The 25,271-nt window shown below is 38.0% G+C and overlaps 1 protein-coding gene across 30 annotated transcripts in view; it reads left to right on the top strand.

Annotated features, from left to right (window-relative positions):
- The window catches only part of EPB41L2 (erythrocyte membrane protein band 4.1 like 2), a 223,003-nt gene that overhangs the window by 96,934 nt on the left and 100,798 nt on the right, over positions 1-25,271 (top strand). For all 30 annotated transcript variants that reach the window (XM_008952998.4, XM_008952986.4, XM_008953003.4 and 27 more), the window contains exons 2-3: positions 10,221-10,726; positions 11,402-11,614. In XM_008952998.4, the coding sequence (XP_008951246.4) occupies positions 10,235-10,726; positions 11,402-11,614 (705 nt within the window). In that variant the 5' untranslated portion in view covers positions 10,221-10,234. The remainder of the gene's footprint in view (positions 1-10,220; positions 10,727-11,401; positions 11,615-25,271) is intronic.

Here is a 25,271-nt window from a genome sequence, read left to right as displayed (position 1 = left end):
GCATAAATATTGTTCTCCCAGTAAAGTACTTAAGTGCTTACGTTTATGAAAACTTCTGTTCATTAAAAACATTGTCTCCCATATCTGTACCTCGGCAGTCATCTACCCAGCACCACCCTCCATTCCCCGTAATCACTGTTGTTACTCTCTTGCATTCTTCCCCAGTTTCTTTACTCATTTAAAGGAAAATGTGTGTGTGTGTGCATATTCACATATGCATATTCGCATCCTTTATTTGTGTATCTCCCACACGCTTTGCTTTCAACCTATAAGATGTGATGTCTGTATAAGGTATCCTATCCGTATAAAGTGACCTATCACTTATACCGTCTGAATCTTGCTGTTTGTACTTAACAATGTACTTAATAATTGGAGTTATTATCCCAAGTGGGGCGGTAGCCTTTCTCATCTTTTCTCTTTACAGTTGCATAGTATTTTGTTGTATGAATGTGTGGTATAAGACCCCCTGTTGATGGACATGGATCCTGAGCTTTTACAGTGTTGTAGTAAGTCACCTTTACATAATTATTTTACATATGCACAGATATATCTGTAGGATACCTTACCACAAGCTTGTCCAACCTGTGGCCTGCAGGCCGCAGGAGGCCCAGGAAAGCTTTGAATCCTGCCCAACACAAATTTGTAAACTTTCTTAGATCATTATTAGATTTTTTTTTGCAATTTTTTTTTTTAAAGCTCATCAGATATTGTTAGTGTATTTTATGTGTGGCCCAAGACATTCTTCTTCTTCCATTGTGGCCCAGGGAAGCCACAAGATTGGACACCCCTGCATTACCACAAGCAGGATTACTAGTTTAAAGTGTGGACACATTTGGAATTTTGAAAGCTATCGGCAAATTGACTTCCACTGGGCCCATACCAGTTTATTCTTCTGCTAGCAATTGTTTGAGAATGCCTGCGTTCCCATAGTCTTGCTCAATGAGTGCATGATTAAACTTTTGGATGTCTCCATTCTGAATTTTTAGTTTCATTTCTTTTACTAAGAGTGTGACAAGTACCTCTTCATATGTTTATGTGCCACTTGTGTTTCTTTCTTTCTTTTTTTTTTTTTTTTGATAACTCTGTTTATCCATTGGCCACTTTCCCCACCATTGGACCGATGATTTAAATTGGCCTAGCCAACAATTTAAAAATAAAATTTGTTTTTTATTTTTTTGATGTTGAGGCAACTTACACCAGACTTGTTTTATTGGGCTTTTTTATTCAAGTTACTTGAATTCAGATAGAGACCAAATAAAATTGAGAAGGAGAATTAGTCCTCTCCAAAAATTATGTAATGACTATTTTGTATGTCTTGAGTGTTTAACCAGTATTTCCTATGAAGGACCATTCATTGTGTGATTTCCTGAAGAGATAACAAGAAAATCGTGGCTGCTTTTCAAACTAGTAGTAATTTTTAAATCTAAATTACCAAGATTTATGAATTGGTTACAAGTTGTTTGACTATGAATGCTAATCTTATTACCTATGTCTCCCACTATACTGAGAGCAGGATTCTTTCATCTGTATTACTGGTGCCTGGTGCATATGCTTTGAGAGTACTCAATAAACAGTTGTCTTGAAAGAAGGGGATAAGATACTGACCCCACTCACATCCTGATGGTCACTAAAATTCATGAGGGGTGCTCTGTTAGAACATGCTGCTAATGATTATAAAGCCCCAAAAGGTAGTGGTAATTATCAATTTCACTTTTCAGCAAATCATTAACTGTCGGGCATCATGCTAGGTGCAAGTTATACAGTAGTGAAGTCGTTTTGGGATTGAAGGCAGTGTTGTACAAGGTCTTTAGAGCTGGACAGCCTGGGTTTGAATTCTGGCACTTCTCTTTATTGGTTATATGGCTTTGACCAACCCATCTATCCTCTTTTTACCTTCTTCATCTGTAACATGAGAAGAATTTCAGTTCCTTCCTAGAAGAGTTGAGAAGTTTCGAGTTGCTGCATGCCATGTTTCTAGAGCAGTGTTTAACAAATAGCTGATATTATCATGATTATTTCTGTTGTGATTACTGTTATTACTACCATTATTATTTTTTTTTTTTAGTAAACAAATATAGTTATTTTCTTGGCAGAATCTCTATGTGATGACAGTAGCTGATCATTTATTATGAATTTATTATGTGCCAGGCACTTTATGTATTATAGCATCTAATCTAATGCTTAGAATCAACCAGTGAGTACATTTTGTATCCTTTTTTTTTTTTTTTTTGCTTATGAGGAAGCTGAAACTCAGCAAGGCTAAAATAACTTGTCTGCGGTTACATGGCTAATAAGCAGAGCTGAAATTCTAATCCTGTTTTATTTCACAGTCTTCATCTCCAAGCCACCAGGCTATTTTATTCAGACATAGGTAACTTCTCACAGAAAGAATATAGCTTCAGGCTGGGCGCAGTGGTTCATGCCTGTAATCCCAGCATTTTGGGAGACTGAGGCGGGCGGATCACTTGAGGTCAGGAGTTTGAGACCAGCCAGGCCAACATGGTGAAACCCCATCTCTACTAAAAATACAAAAATTAGCCGGGCATGGTGGCATGCACCTGTAATCCCAGCTACTTGGGAGGCTGAGGCAGGAGAATTGCTTGAACCCGGCAGGCGGAGATTGCAGTGAGCTGATATCATGCCATGGCACTTCAGCCCTGGGCGACAGAGGGAGACTTCGTGTGAAAAAAAAAAAGGAAAAGAAAAGAAAGAATATAGCTTCAGCTTTGATTATTACACAGAATTGGGCCTCTACCTGAGAGAAGGAATTAGAGCAGATGCAGTTCACCAAGATTTCTGACCATACAACTCAGTGTGAATAATTGATTGATGAGAACTCAGCAGGGTTCTGGATGTCTCTAGATAATCTCTGCTAGTGTGTGTTGTTGGATTGCCAGTATTACAAGGTTTATATGCATTATGGTTATGTGAATAAAAATATCCAATATTAGAGTCCTTCATGATTTATATATGGCCTCTGGTTGTTTAGCTTTAACTTCAGGAAATCGTATATATTTCCAAGATTGCCTTAGTTGCTGGTGGAGAATGCTTTGCCTGGCACAGGTCTTTTTCTTGACTCCATCCTTAGTGACAGCAGTAGGGGCTTTCTTTCAACAAAGAAGATTGTTACCTTGATTGTTATTGCAACTGGATGTTATTGAAAATTATGCCTTAGTTTTCATATACCCCTGTCTCCAACATATGAAGAAAGGGACTCATATGTTGATAAAGTAAGATTTTTTTTGGTTTCATTCTTATTTAGAGTTGTTAGAATAAAGAATTAGTGATTTATCTCACTAATATTAACTCAAGTATTAGGTTTTTAAAAATTGAACATCATTTGGAAAAAATGGAATACTTTGACAACCATAGCTCTTAGTTATGAGGGTTGTAAAATGCAGTGGGAGTAATAATGACCCAAGATCTATATGTACTCTCAGTTTCTTAATCCTTATTTTCTAATGCTCTCCTCAGAATATGCAGAAGTCAACATCAAGATGTTTTTGACTACAAGTAACTGAATCCCTGGCTCATTGAGCCAGAGAGGAGTATGTGATTTCACAAACAGGAAGCTCCAGCACAGGACTGGGCCATGTGTGGCGCGATCAGGGAGCTGGTCCTCTTCTCTGTGATTCTCTTGCCAGTGTCCTTTGTTGTGTGTCAGTGTGTCATCAGGCTTTTTCTTCTCTGTGGATTCAAGATGACAACAGCATTTAACAGAGTTAGGTATACAATGTTCAGAGACAGCAGAAGGGGCCTCCTCTTCCTCTGGCTCTTTTTAGAGGGAGAGATCCTTTTCCAGAAGCCCACCAGTGGACTTCGTGCATATTTTCTTGGCAAGGGGTGGGAGACTACCATGATTGCCCTAGACCAATAGAAGCTACCCTTGAGGCCAATCTGGAGCTAGCCTCTATTGAAACACATGTGGAAGGGGGGAAAGTGGAACAAAATTTAGGTTCTATTAAAAAGGAGAAAGAGTGGAAGAAATATATCTGAATGTCACCTGATCCCATCTAGACTTGAACTAGGGAAGATTGTAGTTCATATGTTTTGTATGTGTGGGTTTAATTTAAACCGGATATTAGTTTACATCTTTATAGTAATAGCTCTGTCTAATAGGTCCCTTATCCTTTTAAAAATAAATAAACAAGTGATATAGTGGGTTATAAAGGTAACTAGGGTGAGCAGCATTGGATTACTTGTTCATCCTCCCCATGTAGATAATATGAACTAACAAATAGTCCCTTTGGAATGTATTTATACTTACTCGAATATGAAGTATGGTATTTTCTAGACCATCTGACACTTAAGAAACATAAACCTGTGAGGGTAAGGACTTACTTGCACTCTGCTCTAAGTCTGCCTGTTTTTGTTATTCCTTCTTCCTCTCCAGATATTTCTTCTTCCTTGTTCCCCTTCCCACCCCACTTCCTCCTTCCCCTCTGCCCCACCTCTCCTGCCTCTTCCCCTTCTCCTTTTAAATGATGAATATATTTGAGAAGCATCACCTCTTTATTTCCCAAGTAGAGTTAGGTGGCTGCTGAATCATTTCTATATTTGTTTTTTTTCCCTCACGTTTGATGGCATCAAATAGTGCATTATTAAAAGACCTTCTCTTTCAATAGCTATAGGCCCTTCGGGGAGGTGAACATACAAGCACGTGATTGTGGGTATCAGCAGGATGCTCTACATATCCTCTACCCACAAGCAGATGAAAACTAGTTTTATCCGATGTAGAAAATGGCCAGAACTGTCTACACATTGCCAATATGTTTTAAGTTCAATGGTTATTTGTTGCAAAGTTTTGTTGTTTTCTCAAAGCTCAAATGAAAGCCTCCCTCCATCCTCTTGCTACCATTTTTGAAGCTTAGAAATACATACCTTCCCATTTTGTGAATCTTGGATCCTTACAAAATGGGTTGAGCTCGCTTGGTAGAAATTAAAGACTCTCATATTGCTTGTGATCTCAGCAAAGAATGGGAGCTACTCAGCTGGCAGCAGCACCTACCCTGTTCCCTGCTCAGGGGTTTTGTTAACAGTAAGGTCCCAGTTTCCTCAACGTTTTAAGGAAACATCTGAACCCAAGAATTAGCATGAACCCCTTGCTTGAAGTTGTTTGTGTGTTTGTGAGGTTGTGTATCTGCTTTGCTTTGCTTGCTGTAGTATTCTGATTAAGGGCCAATGTTTTAAGTAGCATGATGTTATATGGTTGGCAGTTCAGCCTAGTGATAGAGATAGCGCATTAGAATTTACCTCCTTTTTTAAACGTTGGAAAAAAAAGAATGGGTTTATGTAACACAGCTCCTTACCTAACCAGTACTGATCCTCTATTGATGACGGTTTTCTGCTTCATTGCATGTTAAATGATGCATGCTTTTTCTCATGAAGCTGTCACAATAACGAACACTTTTATCAACCCAGATGGAGCATGCCAACATGGTAATTGTCTCAAAACCACATGCTTGTCTAATGGGCGGGCTGTTCACAGCAGTGTTCTTTTTAGTTGATGATAAGTAGAAAGATCATTACTTAATGTATTATATAACTATACTAATGATGGATTTTGGGTAATTATAATTAAATATTAGTCAATGAGCATTGCCAGAGTTTGGGAAACCTTAGTTCCAGTTTTGGCTTGCCCATCTGACTTTACCATCTCAGGCAAATCTCCTGGTCTTTCTGATCCTCAGTTTGGTTGTTGATAAAATAAAGTGAGGATATTAGACTAGGTGATTGAACAATACTCATTTAGTAAGTACTTAATAGGTACCTATTATGTGCCAGTCTAGATGCTGGGAACATAGCAGTATATAAAAGAGAGATCCCAGCCCTCATGGAGTTTTCATTTTAGTGGGAATGTCAGCATTCCACTACAAGAGTTCTCATTTTCATGGGTGATAGAGTTTAAAGGCTTATCCACATATGAAAGAAACTCAGGGTTATAGGCGTGATAATTAGGGTGAGTGGATGTACTGTAATCATGTTTTCTTGATGGTGGTAATTTGTTCAAGAAGCCATTTTATCAACAAAGAAGGTAGTGTTTTGTTTTGAGCTCTGTTGAACTCTTGAAACTGTTTCAAGAATATGTTGAGTAATGATCCAATTAGTCTTTTCCATTGTTTTCTGTCTTGTAACTTCCATTTGGATGGGTGACACTGATCATCACTTTTGAGGCTCTTAACCCTTATGGGTGTTGTGAATACAGTGGTGATTGAGGATGACTTCGTGAGGCTTAACCATATGGTTTTGTCGGTGCTCTTCCTGTCTGTATTTGTACTTTGTCTTCGGTGTCTGTCGACCAGCTCAGTTATGATTACATGGTCAAGCAATAACGTTCAAATGGGATTTTCTTTGTTATTTAAATTCATCTATAAATTTCTTACTTTTAAGAGAGAATATTTTGAATAAATCTGAGAATACATTTATGTTATTTCATAGTCATTTTCACTAACTGGCAGGAACCTTCTTTGAGTACTAGGCCAAGGACTCTGTGGTTGAGTAGGTCATTTGTGCATAATGGAGCTGTGATTGCATTATGAAGTGTGTGTGAGGGAAGGTATACACAGCTGTGTGGTTCTCCATTAGTGGCTTTGGATAAGTGACTTCTGTTTATTATTTGTAAAATAGGGATAATACATACTTTGTAGAATATTTTGAGAAACAGATTATGGGCACTGTGTCAGACAGTAAACAGTGAGTGGAAACCCTTATGATTAAAATATAAACAACTATTAATGCTTTTAACATAATAGTGGAAACTCAAGTTTTATATTTCACTGCTTCTAAAATATTTTGGCCAAAAATCAGCCTTAGTTGATTGGTTCCCAGACTATTTCTCACAGCCAAAGTAATTAGAGAGCTGCCAATTTATCTTGGTTAGCTTAGACAAGTATGGGGCATTTTGGTTTTAATTTTACCAGGACATTTATTCAGCTCTCAGAATGTAATTAGAGAGCATATACTAGAAATACACTTTAGTTATTTCATGATTAAAGTAAACAATATTGTCCACTTAAATGGTACATGGGAAATGGTACGTTAAAGAAGGAAAAAAGGTTTTCTGTGCAATATGGAGCCAGTTTACCTGTCCTCGGGTCTTGTTGGAAGACATACTTTTGAATTTCAGATGCCTGAGAATGAGAAGCAGCAAAGAATATGTGGGTATAATAGTTAACTATTTCCTCTTACATAGCATTGCTGTCAAGGATATTACTGTCTCCTGATCTCCCTGCCTCACTATATATTTCTTCTGGCCCTCATGCCTTTTCTTCTGCCTGACCTTATATGTTGATGGTGATAAGAGCTCTTTTAAGGATCCTCTCAGTTTAAGCTACCCTTTTTCTCTAGGTGATGTATCCCCATGTGATGACAACATCCAAACCCTATCTCTAGTGTGTATCTAGTCTCCAATCAAAACCTGTGTGTCTTGGGGTCATCTAGACATCTCCACAACTTCTCAATCGCAATGAATTCAAAATTGAATTATATGTGTCAGCCAGACCCACTTTTACAGGTGTTCCCCATTTCCATGAATGGTTCGACCATCACCCTAGTCTTCCTTGACCTGGGCCTTTTCCTTAGCTCTTTCCTCTCTTTGACTTTCTATATTCAGCCCGGACATCAAGTCATATCCACTCTACCTCTTTACCATTAGATTAATTTCTTGTTCTTTACCCTACTGTTTCTGCTGTAGTATATATAGACCATCGTCTTCTCAGGTCTGGATCAACCAGAGATCAGATCAACCCAATCTCCTGGATGTCTTTCTGCTTCAGTCTTTTCTTTCATCCTGTGCTTTACAGCCAGGTTGCGCCAAGTGAAATGAGAATCTTATTACATTTCTCCTCTACTTCAAGTACTTATGTAACTTCTCATTGCTTTTCAAATAACCCCCACATTGCCTTTAAAATAACACAAAATCTTTTATGTTTTGGCTTCTGCCTTCCTTTCTTACTTCATTATTACCAGTTCAGCTTCCGCCTGTCCTGTCTTGACTCATAAGCCCCCACTTCACTTGTACAGTGGATTATTGTTCTGTGCCTGTGGTTTCCTTTTTTATGAGGAATGTTCTCATGTTTCCACACAACTCCCTATGCCTGACACATACCTTCCATTCTGGCTATTTTGTCTGAATAATGAGTACCCATTTAAAAAATAAACTCAAATGTCAACTTCTGCAGAAACGCCTGCCTGGTGACCCTCTTCTTCTCCTAACCTGGCTTAAGTCCTTTGCTTTTTTTTTTTTTTGTTGTTGTTGTTGTTGTTGTTTTGAGACAGGGTCTTGTTTTGTTGCCTAGACTGGAGTGCAGTGACACAATCTCGGCTCACTGCAACCTCTGCCTCCTGAGTTCAAGCTATTCTCCTGCCTCAGCCTCCCGAGTAGCTGGGATTACAGAGACGTGCCACCACGCTCAGCTAAGTTTTGTATTTTTAGTAGAGATGGGGTTTCGCCATGTTGGCCAGGATGGTCTCGAACTCCTGACCTCAAGTGGTCCACCCTCCTCGGCCTCCCAAAGTGCTGGGATTACAGGCATGAGCCACTGCACCTGGCCTAGTCCTGTGTTTTTTGTGCAACATGCTATTGACTTAATGTATGCTTATTTGTAGCCCTCACTCCCTTAGCTCCTCAAAGGTTGTCTTTATTCATGTGCCCATGAACTTACCACATCGTAGAAGCCATTATATAGGTGAATAGACTTGACTGTTTTTGTGGTTGCATATTAGATGTGAAAAACATTTTTAAGTTATTTTTATTGAGAAAATTTACATATCACAAAATTCACCCTTTTAAAGTATACAATCCAGTGGTTTTGGATATATTCGTAAGGTTGCCAGGGGGCGACGGGGAATGCAGAGTGACTACTAATGGGCACAGGATTTCTTTTTGGAGTGATGAAAATGCTCTAGAATTAGTGGTGGTGGTTGTACCACTTTGTGAGTATACTCAAAATCACTAACTGTATACTTTAAGAGGGTGAAATTTATGGTACATGAATTATATCTTAACAAAGCTTTAAAACAAGTGTACTTTTTTTTGACTTATTCAAGTTTGTACCACTTAAAAAGTTAACACAATTTTTTTTTTTTTAAAGAGATGGGGTCTCACTCTGTTTCTCAGGCTGGCCTCAGACTCCTGGGCTCAAGCATGTTTCTTGCCTCAGACTCCCAAGTAGCTGTGACTACAGGAATACGCCATGTCCGTCTCTTAAGTTTTTACCACCTTTGAAGATAGGTGGGACACTACTCGTTGTCCAGGGTGCCAGGACTCTGGGCACTTATTATTGGCAAGGGAGGGGAGAGCAAATGTGATCGGCTATCTCCGCAGGCCCTGCCTGTTGTTCTTTATGTCAGCGTGCTGTAACACTTTAAAAGTCCCTCTTTGCTTATGTAAAATTTAGTTATTTTCAGAATTTATTTAAATTTTGTTCTAATTAGTTATGATAAGAACAATCGTCAGATGCATTTTTTCCACCTCATAATGTCTTCATTTGGTTTGGATTATGGCCCTTAAATATTTTTCTTATATATAGAAAGAAAAGTGTGATTATGGTTGGGTGGGATGGAGGTTCGGAGTTTTGATTAGAATTTGAGTACCTTTTCCAAGATTAACTTTTGCATTGGAACAGTGATGGTGAATTACGGGATTTAATATTGGAACACAGAATAATACATTTTTGTTATTTTACCTTCTTGGCTGTTACACACCATACACTTAAAACTGTTTTTTCTAATACCTAACATTTTGATAGATTTTGGGTTTAATGTATGAAATTGTAGTGAAATGTTTCTCATTGCTTTCTAGCACTGTTGATAACATCTTCCTGTTACAGAATAAAGAATACCACGTACAGATAAAAGTAATTTTTCTTAAAAAACTTGGATTTTAGATATCAATTATGTTTATAACAAGTTGAAACCAAATAAAAGTAATCCCTGTTTCTTGAGTTCTTGATGATTTTAAGTTCTAGCTATATAGAACTCAGAACACACAGAGTTCTATTGTGATGCTAGTTTTGGGTCTGTGATGCTGATAGAGAATTCTAAAAGTTAGAGCAACAGTCTCCATTTTGTCTTGTGCTTTTGAATCTTCTTTCTTGATGTGCTTTCTCCCTGTCATCTGTTACTCTTCTTCTCATCTTTCCTTACCATGCCCCTCACAACCAAACTAAATTTGAGAGAACTTACAAAATGACATTTTATGATTTTTGTTTTGATTACAGCATAAGCTGTGGCCATGACTACTGAAGTAGGCTCTGCGTCTGAAGTGAAGAAGGACTCTAGCCAGTTAGGAACAGATGCAACCAAGGAAAAACCTAAAGAAGTAGCAGAAAATCAGCAGAATCAGTCTTCCGATCCAGAGGAGGAAAAAGGTTCCCAGCCACCTCCTGCAGCTGAAAGCCAAAGTAGTCTACGCCGCCAGAAGAGAGAGAAGGAAACATCGGAGAGCAGGGGTATTTCTCGGTTCATACCGCCATGGCTTAAGAAGCAAAAGTCATATACCTTAGTAGTGGCCAAAGATGGAGGAGATAAAAAAGAGCCTACCCAAGCTGTTGTTGAAGAACAGGTCTTAGATAAAGAGGAACCCCTTCCAGAAGAACAGAGACAGGCTAAGGGTGATGCTGAAGAAATGGCTCAGAAGAAACAAGAGATTAAAGTTGAAGTCAAGGAAGAAAAACCCTCAGTGAGCAAGGAAGAAAAACCCTCAGTGAGCAAAGTGGAGATGCAGGTATGTTTGGGAATAATTGCCTGGAAATGAAAACCTGATAGTGTAACCACATAATAAAAAGGGTTTGTTTGTTTTGGATCATTTCCAGATTTCTTGTACTGAGATACTGCTTTGGCTTAATGTATACGGAATGGGTCTTAGATTGGTCTACCATAGCCTTTCCCTGTTACTCCTTGAAAAAAAGTCCACTATATATGCCAATTACTAAAAAATTCATGTCTGTAACCTATTTAGGTGAGGTAGATACTCTGAGCCCTGCCATCTCTTTTTTAAACAGAATGCTCTTTTATGCCTCTTTAAGTTTTCACTGGACAGTAAGTAGTAGATTTGTGTGTGCGCATTTTAGTTGCCTAACAAAGCCTAGGTTTTGCCATGGTATAAGATTTTAATTGGAAATGTTATTATTTGAGATGATACTTAAATTGTAGTTGCTGGGATGTAGTTTCTTTGATTCATTTAATGCCAGATAACCAACTTGGCAAAATGAGAATTTTGGCCATGAAAAGAGGATGAGGGGAAATATCCTTTCTATTGGAATTTTCAAGTCTTTAAAAATCTGAAAGTTACAGTGTTTAAAGTAACGATCCTAATTCTTATGAAAGATTTTCCTTTTAGTATGTTGTCATCTGCAAGGTGGTTGACTATAGTATGAATTTAATTTTTTTTCCTCAACAGCCTACTGAATTAGTAAGTAAGGAGAGAGAAGAGAAGGTAAAAGAAACACAGGAAGACAAATTAGAAGGAGGAGCAGCAAAAAGGGAGACCAAGGAAGTGCAGACCAATGAGCTGAAAGCAGAGAAGGCATCTCAAAAAGTCACCAAGAAGACCAAAACTGTCCAGTGTAAAGTGACCCTCTTAGATGGCACCGAATACAGCTGTGACCTGGAGGTGAGATAGGGAGCTGAGTGAGAGCTAGCTTGATATGTGGATTGTGGCATGGCATGATGAATAGATTTTTGTGTTTTATTAAGTTCCTGTAAGCCAGTTGATTACAGTTTTGCACTAAAAAAAATACATTGAAGTGGGTCATCATTTCTGTCACAAATATTTCATGACCTTGGGATAAGCAGGGATGCTATTCGGCCAGTCTGCACTAGCCATGTTTACTGGTTTGTGTGTTAATGAATGGGTGTTAAATATTTGGAATATTGCTTTTGGCTAGAAGATGTTTTTCTTGAGGAAAAATGATAGCACTAGGCTGACATTTCAGAATAAAGAAGTTTCAGCAGTAAACTTAGCCCCAAGTGTTTTATCCTGAGACAGATACTGGCTTAACATCTAATTTATTTACTTTCATTTAATTAAAAAACATCTATGATTTGCAAAACATACAGTTCATTAGCGCTGGTGCTGACAGAAGTCACTTTAATCTTGTAACGCATCTAGTACCTTATAATTTTATGTCAATCAGAAGAGTTTGTTGCTTTCCACAAATTATTTACGTAACGTATACTAATAGCTAATGTTTGCTGAAGAACTGTGTGAAGTGCTTTGAATGGATTATCTTGTTTAATGGATTATCTTGTTTTATTGATTAAGAATCAATAAAGGTAGATATTATCATTGCTATTTTCAGTGTTACATGTTACAACAGGGAACTTAGGGCTTAGAGAAGTTAAATTCCTTGCCCAAAGTTTTAGGGCTGGGTGCGGTGGCTCAAGCCTGTAATCCCAGCACTTTGGGAGGCCAAGGCGGGCGGATCACGAGGTCAGGAGATCCAGACCATCCTGGCTAACATGGTGAAACCCCGTCTCTACTAAAAATACAAAAAAATTAGCCAGGCGTAGTGGCGGGCGCCAGTATTCCCAGCTACTGGGGAGGCTGAGGCAGGAGAATGGCGTGAACCCGGGAGGCGGAGCTTGTGGTGAGCTGAGATTGCGCCACTGCACTCCAGCCTGGGCGACAGAGCGAGACTCCGTCTCAAAAAAAAAAAAAAAAAAAAGAAAAGAAAAGGACTAGCAAAAGAGGATTAAAAATCCTTGTCTTAGTTTTTGCTGTTGTAACAAAATACCTTCAACTGGGTAATTTAAAAACAACATGAATTTATTGCCCACAGCTCTGGAGGCTAGGAAGTCCCAGATCAAGGCACCAGAAAATTTGGTGTCTGGTGAGGGGCTTGATCTCTGCTTCCAGGATGGCCCCTCCTTTCTGGATCTTCACATGGTGGAAAGGCCAAGTGCTGTGTCCTCACCTGATGGAAGGACAAGGCAGCTCCCTTCAACCTCAGTTACAGGGGCACTAATCCCAGTCATGAAGGCAGAGTGATTAAGTCATTTCCTAAAGACACCACCTCTTTTTTGTTTTTTTTTTTAATACTTTAAGTTCTAGGGTACATGTGCACAATGTGCAGGTTTGTTACATATGTATACATGCACCGTGTTGGTGTGCTGCACCCATTAACTCATCATTTAAATTAAGTATATCTCCTAATGCTATCCCTCCCCCCTCTGCCCACCCCATGACAGGCCCCAGTGTGTGATGTTCCCCTTCCTGTGTCCAAGTGTTCTCATTGTTCAATTCCCACCTGTGAGTGAGAACACATAAGACACCACCTCTTAATGCCACCACCATAGGGATTAGGTTTCAGCGTGAATTTTGGAGGGATGCATTGAGACCATGGCAGTCCTTAAAGCTTTCTTTTCTTCTCCTGCTCTTTTTAACACTTTCGTTTGCCCTTTCCTGAGACTCCCTTTCTATCCCAGGGAGAGAGGAGAGGTCTTAGGGATAGGAGTAAGAGACCATAAAGAAAGGGACAGAATGGTTTTTTGAACTTGACTCGATTACATTATATTTGATTGCATGTCCCTTGTCTTTCCTACCTATCCTAGAAATTAGGGGATGTAGATTTTTGAGAACCAACTTGATGTTAATGTGACCTTAAGTCATTTGCTCAACCTCTGTAGACCTCAGTTTCTTCATCTATAGAATATAGAATTACTTAGATCATCTAGAATGCCCTTTTATTTCTGAAGTTCTTTATATCACTAAACCACAAGACTGACCAACGTACTTTATGGTTTAAATCTGTCTTTGTTCTCTTTTTTAAAAAAAATCATAAAATATTTTAAAAATACAAAAATATAAAAATAATAGAGGAGACAGTTGTGTATCCAGCACAAAAATTTCTATCATTTGTTACCATTTTGCCATGTGTTTTAGATTTTTTTTTTTTGAGATGGAGTCTTGCTCTGTCGCCCAGGCTGGAGTGCAGTGGCACGATCTCGGCTCACTGCATCCTCCGACTTTCTGGTTCAAGCGATTCTTCTGCCTCAGCGTCCTGTGTAGCTGGGATTACAGGCATGAGCCACCACACCCAGCTAATTTTTGTATTTTTAGTAGAGACAAGGTTCCACCATGGCCAGGATGGTCTCGATCACCTGACCTCGTGATCCGCCCACCTTGGCCTCCCAAGTGCTGGGATTACAGTGTTTTAGATCTTTAACAAAATAGAACATTTAAGACATTGCCAAAGTCTCATTCTCATCTTTTCCTTCTTGTCCTGCATGTATCTTTTTGTGATATATAAATCTATTCATTTAGACTGTTGTATAGTATTTCTTTGACTAAACTAGTTTATTCCCCTTCTGAGTCACAGTTTCTTTGTATACTATAAGAAATAGTTGTTTAGTGAACATTTTAAGACATGTTTCCTTGTGTAAGAGTTTCTTCAGGGTAGATACCTAGTGGCGGAATTGCTAGATTGATGGAATCCAGTTTTACTTCTTCAGTTTCCCCAGATATTGCCAAAGTAATAAATGAAATTGATAAAATTTACCATTTACATTTCAACCAGCAACCATTAAGTTTGATTTTGCCACATTGTCATCGGTGATTCTTGTTACCAGACTTATTAATTTGGACCAATCAAATGTATGTGAAATACCTTCTCAGTATTTTAACTTGCATTTGTTTGATCACTGTCAGCTTTCACTAGGTTATGTTGCAGTAGCCAAAAAATCTGCAAATCTTCACGACTTTTAATAAAAATGGTTTATTTCTTGCTCATGTTACATGTGCTTGGTGGGTTTGTTATGGCTCTTTTCCACACCATCTTTATTTCTGATCAAGACTGAAAGAATAGCCTCTACCTGGGATATGCTGGTTTCATGATAAAGGGAAGAGAAAACATGGTAGAACCATACTACAGTTCTTGAATCTTCTGCTTGGAAGTGGTATATATTACTTTAACTCACATTTCATTGGCCAATTAAGTCTCATGGCCAAGGCTGATAACAATATAGTAGGCAAGTATGATCCTCTCATGGGAAGGATACTCAAAACCATGAAAACAGTACTACAGCTTATATTAGGCTGGTGCAAAAGTAATTGCAGTTTTTGCCATTAAAATTAATGAGGCTGGCCAGGCACAGTGGGTCATGCCTGTAATCCTAGCACTTTGGGAGGCTGAGGCAGGCGGACCTGAGGTCAGGGGCTCGAGACCAACCTGACCAACATGATGAAACTCCATCTTTACCAAAAATACAAAAATTTTAGCCAGGCGTGGTGGTGAGTGCCTATAATCCCAGCTACTGGGGAGACTGAGGCAGGAGAATCACTTGAATCCATGGGGCAGAGGTTGCAGTGAGCCAAGGTCGCGCCACTGTACTTCAGCCTGGGCGACAGAGTGAGACTTTTGTCTCAAAAAAAAAAAAGTACTGAGGCTGAGCATCTTTTTTCCCCTCCCCCTCCCCCCTCCCCTCCCCCTCCCCTCCCCCTCCCCCTCCCCTCCCCCTCCCCTCCCCCCTCCCCCCTCCCCCCTCCCCCCTCCCCCCTCCCCCTCCTTTTTTTTTTTTTTTTTTTTTTTTGGAGACAGTTGCTCTGTCACCCAAGCTGGAGTGCAGTGGCATGATCTTGGCTCACTGAAACCTCCACCTCCTGGGTTCAAGCAATTTTCCTGCCTCAGCCTCCCAAGTAGCTGGGATTACAGATGCATGCCACCATGCCTGGCTAATTTTTGTATTTTTGGTAGAGACGGGGTTTCACCACATTGGCCAGGCTGGTCTCAAACTCCTCACCATCTTTTTATGTTTTATTTAGGTTTATATGATCACTCTGAAATTTTTAAAAATAAATATTATTTCTCAGATTAAGGACTTTCTCCCCTAGTTTCTAGACTTACTCATGAGTAGGTGGTGAATTTTATCAAATGTATTTTTTGCATCAACTAAGAGGATCATGTATTTTTCTAACCCGCTAATGTTGTAATCAACATTATTTTCTACTGTTAAACCATCTGAATTTCTAATGTAAACTTGGTAGTGATGATTCTGCATTCATTTTGTATTATTTTTATTTAGGACTTTTGCATATATTGCCTTTAATTTTCTTTTATCGAATTGTCTTCCTCAGATTTTGTTATCTGGGTTGTATTCTATCCTCATAAAGTTGCTTCCCTTTTACCATTACCTAGAAAAGCCTTGGATAAATTACTGTTGGTCTATTTTTGGTGATCTGGTAGAACTTGACTTTAAAACTGTCTTGGATGGTAGCCTTTTTGGGAGAAGAGTGGAAGTGGAAGGTAGTTTTTGTTGTTTTTTTTTAAATCGTTGATTCAAATTTTTAAATTTTTTTTCCCGAGTTAGTTACAGCAATTAATATTTTTGGTAGAGATTGTCCATTTCATCTAATTTGAAAAATTTATTGGCATGAAGGTTTTCATAATATTCTTGTTTTGTGCATTTGATTTTTATTTCTTATTTCTAGTGTCGTTTGCCTTTTTAAAATTATTCTTACTATAGATTTACCATTATATATTTTTTCCCAAAGGAAACAACTTGGTTTTATCATTTCTATTGTATCTTCTCTATTTTGTAACATTTCATCTCGTTTTGCTCTTTTTCTTTGGGATAACTGTGCTTTTTCTAATTTCTTAACACTTAAAACATTGCTTTCGTAGCTCTAATTTTCCCTTGAAGTACCTCTGATTGATTGTACAAATTTGAAATACAGTTGACCCTTGAACAAGGAGGGAGTTAGGGGTACCAGCCTTCTGCACAGTTGAAATTTTGCATATAACTCTTGACTGCCCCCACATGTAACTACTAATAATCAGTCTCCTGTTGCCTGGAGCCTTTCCAATAATGTAAACAGTCAACACAATTTTGTGTGTTGTATTATATACTGTATTCTTAACAATAAGGTATAGAAAAGATGTTCTTAAAAAATAAGAAGGAGAGAAAATATCTTTACTATTCATTAAGTGGAAGTGGATTATCATTAAGGTCTCCATTCTAATTGTCTTCATATTGCCTGAGGAAGAGGAGGAGGAAGAGGAGGGACTGGTCTTGCTGTCTGTTTCTTGGTGGAAGAAAATCTAGGTGTAAGTGGATCCATGCAGTTCAGACCTGTGTTGTTCAAGAGTCAACTATATAGTGCTTTCATTACCATTCAGTTTTAATTTTCTCGTCCTATCCCATTTGGGCCTCCCCTCTCCTCCCCTCCCCTCCTCTCCCCTCCCCTCCTCTTCCCTTCCCTGTCCCTTTTCTTCTTTTTTCAACAGGATCTCTCTCTGTTGCCCAGACTGGAGTGCAGTGGCAGTCCTTCTTCTTGCCTCAGCCTCCAGAATATATGGGGCTACAGATATATGCCACCATGCCTAGCTTATCTTTAAATTCCTTTTATAGAGATGAAGTCTTGCTTTGTTGCCAGGTAGGTCTCAATTACTGGGCTCAAGCAATTCTCCCTCCTTGGCCTCCCAAGGTGCTGGGATTACAGGCATGAGCCACTGTCTCTGGCCCCATTATGTATCATTTTTGACCACTGGATTTTTTATAGGTGTGATTTAAAATTTCCAAAATGTGTGTGCATTTGTGTTTATGTATGCATGTTTTGTGGGAAGAGAGAATTTTTTTGTTTGTTCATATTTCCAGTTTTATGTTACATCGTGGTCAGAATGTGGTCTAAATAATAGAGATTCTTAAATTTATTAAGACTTTGAAATATATAGTCAATTTTTATAAGGGTTCTTTTTGAATTTGGAAAGCATGATCTTATTGTTGATACCGGTTTCTAGGTCTGTCCACTTGATCAGACAATTATGTGGGTCATGTTATCTATCTCTATTAATTGTTTAACTGCTTAGTTTATCAGTTAATAAGAGAGGTGTGTTCAAACCTTTCCTTGTAATTGTTGATTTGATAATTTCTCTTGGTATTCCTGTAAGTTTATGCTTTATAAAATTTGAGGCTAGATTGTTAGATGCACACATGTGCAGAATTATATATTCGTGGATAGCCCTTTCTTTTTTTACCATCATATAATACCTTGAAATTTATTTTATTTGATATTTATGTTATTGTACTAGCTTTATTTTAGTTAGAATTTCTCATGACTCTCTTCTGCCTTTTATCTCCTGACTTTTTTTTTGCGTTTAAACATTGTATCCTTATGTCTTTGAGATGACTTTTTAATCACATTTGAGAATTCTGTCTTTAAACTGGTAAATTTAGACCATTTATTTTTAGTACTACTGAGATTAGTGACTCTATTTTGCCATTTAATTTTGGATTGTCTATTTTTCTTCGTTTACTTGAATTTTCTTTTTTCCCTTTTACTGCTGCTCTTTTAGAAATTAAGTATATTACAGACACACTTGAGTTAATAAAGTCTAATGCTAATCACTATGCCTACTCGCCTCTTTCTCCATCTTATTTAGTATGCATTTCGTAGATCTCGGATCTCGTTTTGGAATGATACAAAAACAACAATTTCTTATCTGTGTAACTAGTCCTTCTATGATCTACTACCTGTAGGGAATCAACTTACTGTGTTGCCTGAAGCGGAGTTGAGATAGTATCCAAAGCGAAAAGCAGCAGTTTAGTCTTCTAATTCACCAAGATTTAAATTGATTGGGAAAGCATAGGAGTCTTCATTTTTATGACTGTATTAATTTATAGTTAGAGTATCTTTTCATTTAATAGATGATTACTTAATATTGCCATTATAAGAATGAACTTTGGAGGACAAGACATGATGAAATAAGCTTAAAAACAGCATTTGTGCTGAGTAATCCTTTCTTTTTCTTTTGAGTTCATAGCAAAATGGAGTTTGAATAGATTTTAGTGATGCTATCCCACAGCAGATCTTATGTACCAGCAGTTCACTTGAATTCTAAGCTGTGACTTTACATCTCAACATAGGCCATAATTCATCAATATCCTAATAGCTATTATAACAATGCAGAAGTTATAAATTATATTCCCTATTTTATTGCATTTTCCTTTTATACAAGTTTTCCTCTTATTTTGGTTTTCCCGTTGCTTGCTTAGTATCATTAGTTTGGGTCTGTTATTCATCAGACCTGTTCTTGTTTCCTCCTCAGGAGTGGAGCCCAGAGTACAGCCATCATGGGGTTGAGCAGGCTAATGTTTCCCAATTCCAGTGTTGACCTTAGGCAGATTGGATGATATGCTGATGCTGCTTATCGGTGGTTCTGTATCTCTACACCGGAAATCACCGTCTGAGGACTATTTGGGGAAGTAGATGTGGGAAACTGTAGCTATTAATGAACTTTTGAGCACTCAAGGAAGGAGAATAGAATATGGGAAAGAAATACTTGTATTTGGTTTGAGAGAATAGATTTGTTTCCATCTGTTTACTCTCAGCAAATATTGTATTTCTTTATGGCTCTTCAGAGGACTGTAGTTATTGTTTGTTCTTTTTCATTCTATATGTACACGTGTCTAATTTTCAATTAAACCTTGATATAACATGCCCACTGAAGAAGACCTAATTGTCTTCACTTAAGGTGTTTACAACAATGGAGAGAAGCCACTCAAAGCATGGGCTGTGCAGGAAGTCATGAGGTGATAGCTTGGCTTACAGGGATCTTATAGAGAGTAGGGTGAGGTTCTAAAAGGCCTCAAATGCCAGGATGAGAAGATTAAAACTGATCCATAGCAAAAAGGAGCTGCTTAGTAATGGACCAGAGGTTGTAAAGTCATTGGTATACAGGACCTAGCAAAGTCAAGGGCGCTGTTTAGATTTTGGAACATTGTAGCTAGCTATATGGCTGCAGTAATTTAAGGGGCTGGGGGGGGGGTCTTCTTTATTCAGTACATTGCTTATGATGCACATCAGTGGTCTCTATAGATAATTTTTTTGTGTGATGCGATTAGAACGTTGGGTATGTTAGGCACTTTCCTGTTCTTGTTACCTATCAGTACCTTTGGTCAACAAAAGTACCCCCTTTAAACCATTTAATGTGAATATTGCTATATCAATGGAATAATTTTTTTAAAATCAAAAAACATAATTCATGGGGGCATTTTTGTTTGACATCTGAACATCATCTCTGCTTCCTAGCTTACTCACTCTATATAATTAATATATTCTGTATAATCTATATTAACATGTTGTTATATATTTATATGTATTTTATGTGTCTATATCCCCATGTATCTGTTCATATCCCTTCTTTCTCCCCTCATCCTCTACTTTTTATGGCTTCCTGTTTCCACATTGTTTTTCCTGTGGGCTATCAACCTATTCTTTATCTCCTAAACTTCAGGAATTAGATAAAGACAACTGTCCAAGGAACCAATACAGTACTGTTTTTAAAAACAAATCGCCATCTTTGAAATTTGTGTTCTTTTAAGGAAAGAGGGCATTTGCTAATATTAAGTGGATAAAAAATTTTTATGCCACACAGAATTTTCTGGATTCCCCAAGGCTGGAAATAATAAATCAACATAAACATTGAGTAACAGTGCATTTTTAAGTGATGATTATAGTTAAGTTAAAAAAAATACTATGGAAATGGCCCAACTTTAATGTTATTTTTGGCTTATGTAGCAATAGGTTTATTGCTAAGCCATGCGTTAATTTTGACCTGAGGCCTAGGCTCTCTTTGTGCATTTGTTCCAAATCTTTGTGGTAGGTACTGTTTCATTGTTGTCACTGATAATTACAATTTACATTCTATACTAATTTATCATCTATTGATAGTCAACTGAGATCTCAAAAATTTTTTGAAAAAACTTTGAAGATTTTTTAATGAAGAAACTTTATAACTTGATTTTTTTTGAAATGTTTTTATCTCATTGAGATATTTAAATGGTATGTGCCAACCTTCTTTGGTTCCAGAGTTAAATTGTAGAGAATTTTTGGGTGTCTCTTGGATCCTGCATGTTTGCTTCAGGGACTTGACTCTAGCACTCTTTATGATATTGCTGCTAAGGTCATTTACATACTCAGTGTGTTAAAACAGCAGAGCTCTTTCCTCTAAGCGGGGGAAAAAAACAATAAGGTTTAGTTGAAGCCATGGATATAAAGTCAGGCGATCTATGTTTACTTTTCTTTTTACTCTTTGGGTATCTTGGGGGAGTCACTTCCTCTCTTCTATTCTCGGATTGCAAAGAGAATGAAAATATTTGCTTCCTCCATTTCTAGAATTGAGCTGGTTTTACTACAACTGATAAGTCGGTATATGTGTTTTAAAGTTTGCAAATAAGTGTGAAAGTTCCTGCAAGACTTTGGAAGCTTGAGTGAATGTGCATTCTGAGTTAGAGTTGCTCACATTTTCCTCTGGCATCTCAAAGTTGTTCCCACATGTTGATTTTGTCTGAGAATCAAGGGCATTGTTTCTGCCTACACAGGAATGTCAGTACCGTTTTTTCTTAGTTATGAATAAGGCTAACAGAATGTAGGCTCTCTTCATCAGTGTTCTGTTGATAAAAGTATTTCTCAGAGAGCAGAATGTGTCGAGGTCTTTTTGCCTTTCTTGTGTTGAGTTCGGGTCTCGGAAATCCAATTTGCTATCATTACTTTGAGTGTGTTTTATTTGCTTGTTTGTTTATTGTTGTTTCTTTTCACCCTCCAAGCTGGTATTTCAGACCTATAGTACTGACACTTACTAAGTTTACTAGTTAAACAGTTTCAACTATCTACATATTTGTAGAGGATCTGGAAGTTATGGCACTCTATAAGATTCCATAAAAATAGTGGCAGATTTATATGTCATTTTGGGAACTAGGAATAATTTAATGGGCATGTATTATGTGCAATTTAAAATTCCAGTGACATTGGTCAAGGTGGCATGTCTTTATCCTTTTAGCTTAAAACAGGATTTAGGGTGGTAATTCTATTCAAAACTTAATTTGTATTTATTAAATGGGAAAAGACTGCCGTGCCATGTAAGTGATAGAATATTTTGGTCCAGCTTGAAGAACACAAGTTGCTCACAGCAGCAGAGCCTGGCCTCATAATCAAGTCACTCCTTAGCTGGACCTCGGCCCCCCTCCCTCCTCCACTCTTGGTCACGTATAACCTCAGGCTATCTTTTGACCTCTGTTACCACTTGATTTTCTGAGTCTTCCCTTGTGTCAAGTTGGTCCTCTAATCAGACATATGCTGAGTTGCCTGGCCTTCCTTCCAGTTTCTGCCCCTACCAACTCCACATTTTGCTTTCCCCATCACATGATTCCTGCCTATCTTAGTTTACAACTCAAATCCAGCTCTCAGAATGTTCTTTTCTTCCTTGGAACTTGTTTGCACCATTAGTTTGGCAATTAAGCATGCACTGCCTTGTGAAAGACTCTCTTGTATTGCTGTGTTGAACAACTGCTAAACTCTTGTATTGTTTGATTTTTCTCATGCTGATGTTGTTTCTTCACCTGGTTTATTATTAGTTTCTCTGGAAAAATAACTTTCTTCTCTCTCCCCATAGAGTCTTAACGGAGGACTTTGCCTAAAATACTTCTCATAGAAAGTAATTTTGATTTATTCCCCTGTACTTTCTTGTACATTTATAAAGTTTTTATCTTTCTATCCAAGATAAATGATAGCGTTTGTTTATTTATGTTCCTAAGTCTTCTCTCCATCCCCTCTAATTAGAAAACAAAGATTTGGGCATTTGTGTGTGTGTGTGTGTGTGTGTGTGTGTGTGTGTGTGTGTATATATATATACATATATATATATAATCCACCCACCCTCATCATTGCGACTGCTGTCCATTATTGCCCTGCTTTTCAGATGCTTGGAAACAGCAGACCGACTTGTTATATAAATACTTCAAAGGCTTATTGTAAATGAAAACTATTATGTTTCTACAAAAGGTTGTGAAACTCTAGGCATGAGAGCCATATAGAAGTTACTATGGTGTGACCCTGGCCCTTTAGGAGCTCACATTCACAGCTCAGAGGGAATTGCAGGCTCCCGGAAGCTCTGTTCTTTCACTTCTGTTGGAGCTGCTATCAGACCAGGTTGTTTGCTGGCTGGGCGTAGGCTGGGCTTGAAGATACTATAATTCTTATTCTTTGTCCCTTGTTTTCTAATAATGCCTCCTCTTCTCTTGAGGAAACTAAAGAATGATAGGCCATTTTATTTCTCAGCATTCGAGGAATTCTTTCACATGCTTTTTTTCTTGTCTTCTCCACATTTGGTTTCCAAACCAGGGGATTACTTTGTTTGTCCCTGCATCACTGGTATTTTAAAAGCATTAAACTTGAAAGTAATTTCTAACTGTGAGCAGCCATCCTGACATACTTTTGAAGAAACTTTCCACCTCTTGCTGGATAGGCATGCTACACACTGGCAGCCATGCCAACTCCTTGGTGGTTTACCACTTAGTAAGTTTTTACCCTCATCAGAGGGTGGTAGTAGAACAGGAACTAGATCTTTGAATTATTTTTCTGTTTTGGAATGAAAATTACTTCAGGGTCGAGTAAGGTTAGAAATGTTGGGAAAAGTTATTTTCAGAATAAAATTTATGCTTTAAAATCAGTTTGGACACATTTTTGTTACTTTAAAATATGTACTCACGCCAGTTAGAATGGCGATCATTAAAAAGTCAGGAGACAACAGATGCTGGAGAGGATGTGGAGAAATAGGAACGCTTTTACACTGTTGGTGGGAGCATGAATTAGTTCAACCATTGTGGAAGACAGTGTGGAAGATCCTTAAGGATCTAGAACCAGAAATACCATTTGACCCAGCAATCCCATTACTGGGTATATACCCAAAGGATTATCAATCATTCTACCAAAAAAGACACATGCACATGTATGTTTATTGCAGCACTATTCACAGTAGCAAAGACTTGGAACCAACCCAAATGCCCATCAATGATAGACTGGATAAAGAAAATGTGGCACATATACACCGTAGAATACTATGCAGCCATAAAAAAGCATCAGTTCGTGTCCTTTGCAGGGACATGGATGAAGCTGGAAACCATCATTCTCAGCAAAACAGGAACAGAAAACCAAACACCGCATGTTCTCACTCATAAGTGGGAGTTGAACAATGAGAACACATGGACACAGAGAGGGGAACATCACACACCAGGGCCTGTCAGGTGGTGGAGGCTAGGGGAGGGATAGCATTAGGAGAAATACCTAATGTAGATGACAGGTTAATGGGTGCAGCAAACCACCATGGCACATGTATACCTATGTAACAAACCTGCACGTTCTGCACACATATCCCAGAACTTAAAAGTATAATTTAAGAAAATATATGTAGGCAGTAAAATTTAAAAAATCTTTGCCAGAGTTCATCAAATGAAGGGATGTAATCTAATTACACTCTCTCATGCAACAACAATTATCAGTATCTTTTGTTAAATCCACTGTGTTTAGAATCATTCTGTCATCATTACTGTTTTATTTCTAGTCTTTGATTTCTCTTCTATTGCTTCCTGTTCTTCTGAACAAATTAAAGATGATGTTACTGACATAGTTTTTGTTTTTCAGCTATCAGGAAATTTTACCAATTATTTGCTTTCCTCATCCTACCTCCACCTTCCCAGCTGCCAGGCATGATATGGGGGACAGGGATTTGAGAATCTTGTCTCCACCTGTGAATGTTGTTTAATTTATCACACAAAAGCTGGAATTAGGTGCATTCTATTCATCCATTCCCTTAGCAGGAGCACATACTCTGTGGCCAAGTGGAAACATGGACAGAATTTATCATTAGTATTTATAGCACTATAACATAATATGCCAGCATTTGGAGCTTAAAGGGATTGAATGCGGTATAACATAATAAAATACAGTCTGTAAAAATCCGTGGATTATTCAGAAAAATAGTTTTATGATGCAAGGTGGCTAAATTATTAAAGCACTGACATAAATGATCTGTCAGTTTGCTATTTAAATATTTATTTAATTATGCTCTACAATGGAGTTATACATCAACTCTGAACTGTGTTAGAAAAATTATGATTAGGAGTATTAATTTATCTTTTATTTTGTTTTGACTCTTATATTCTGGAGAGGCACCTGAGGACACAAGCTCCATTCTGTCTAGTAATCAAACTACATCTCGTAAGTGTACTTCATTTGCAGAATATGCCATTTTGGCCTGTTTTGACATTAAGCCTGATTTTGTGCATCAGTCTGGTTATTTGCACAGAGAGGAAACTTAATCTGAGTGTTACCACCATCTACTTGTTGTATTCACTGACATCTCCTTCCAGATTTCTGTCAGCAACAATTTCAAGTGAATCAAATAGGACTGCTCTGATAAGCTATTCTTCCGTAGCACAGAAAGCCTGTATGAATCAAATGTCAAAATTCATTCTAGGCAAATAGTTTACAGAGA

The sequence above is a fragment of the Pan paniscus genome, chromosome 5, assembly GCF_029289425.2.
Source record: "Pan paniscus chromosome 5, NHGRI_mPanPan1-v2.0_pri, whole genome shotgun sequence".
In the NCBI taxonomy this organism is placed as follows: Eukaryota; Metazoa; Chordata; class Mammalia; order Primates; family Hominidae; genus Pan; species Pan paniscus.
The sequence above is the reverse complement of the archived record's forward strand: the minus strand, read 5'-3'. Positions and strand labels throughout refer to the sequence as shown.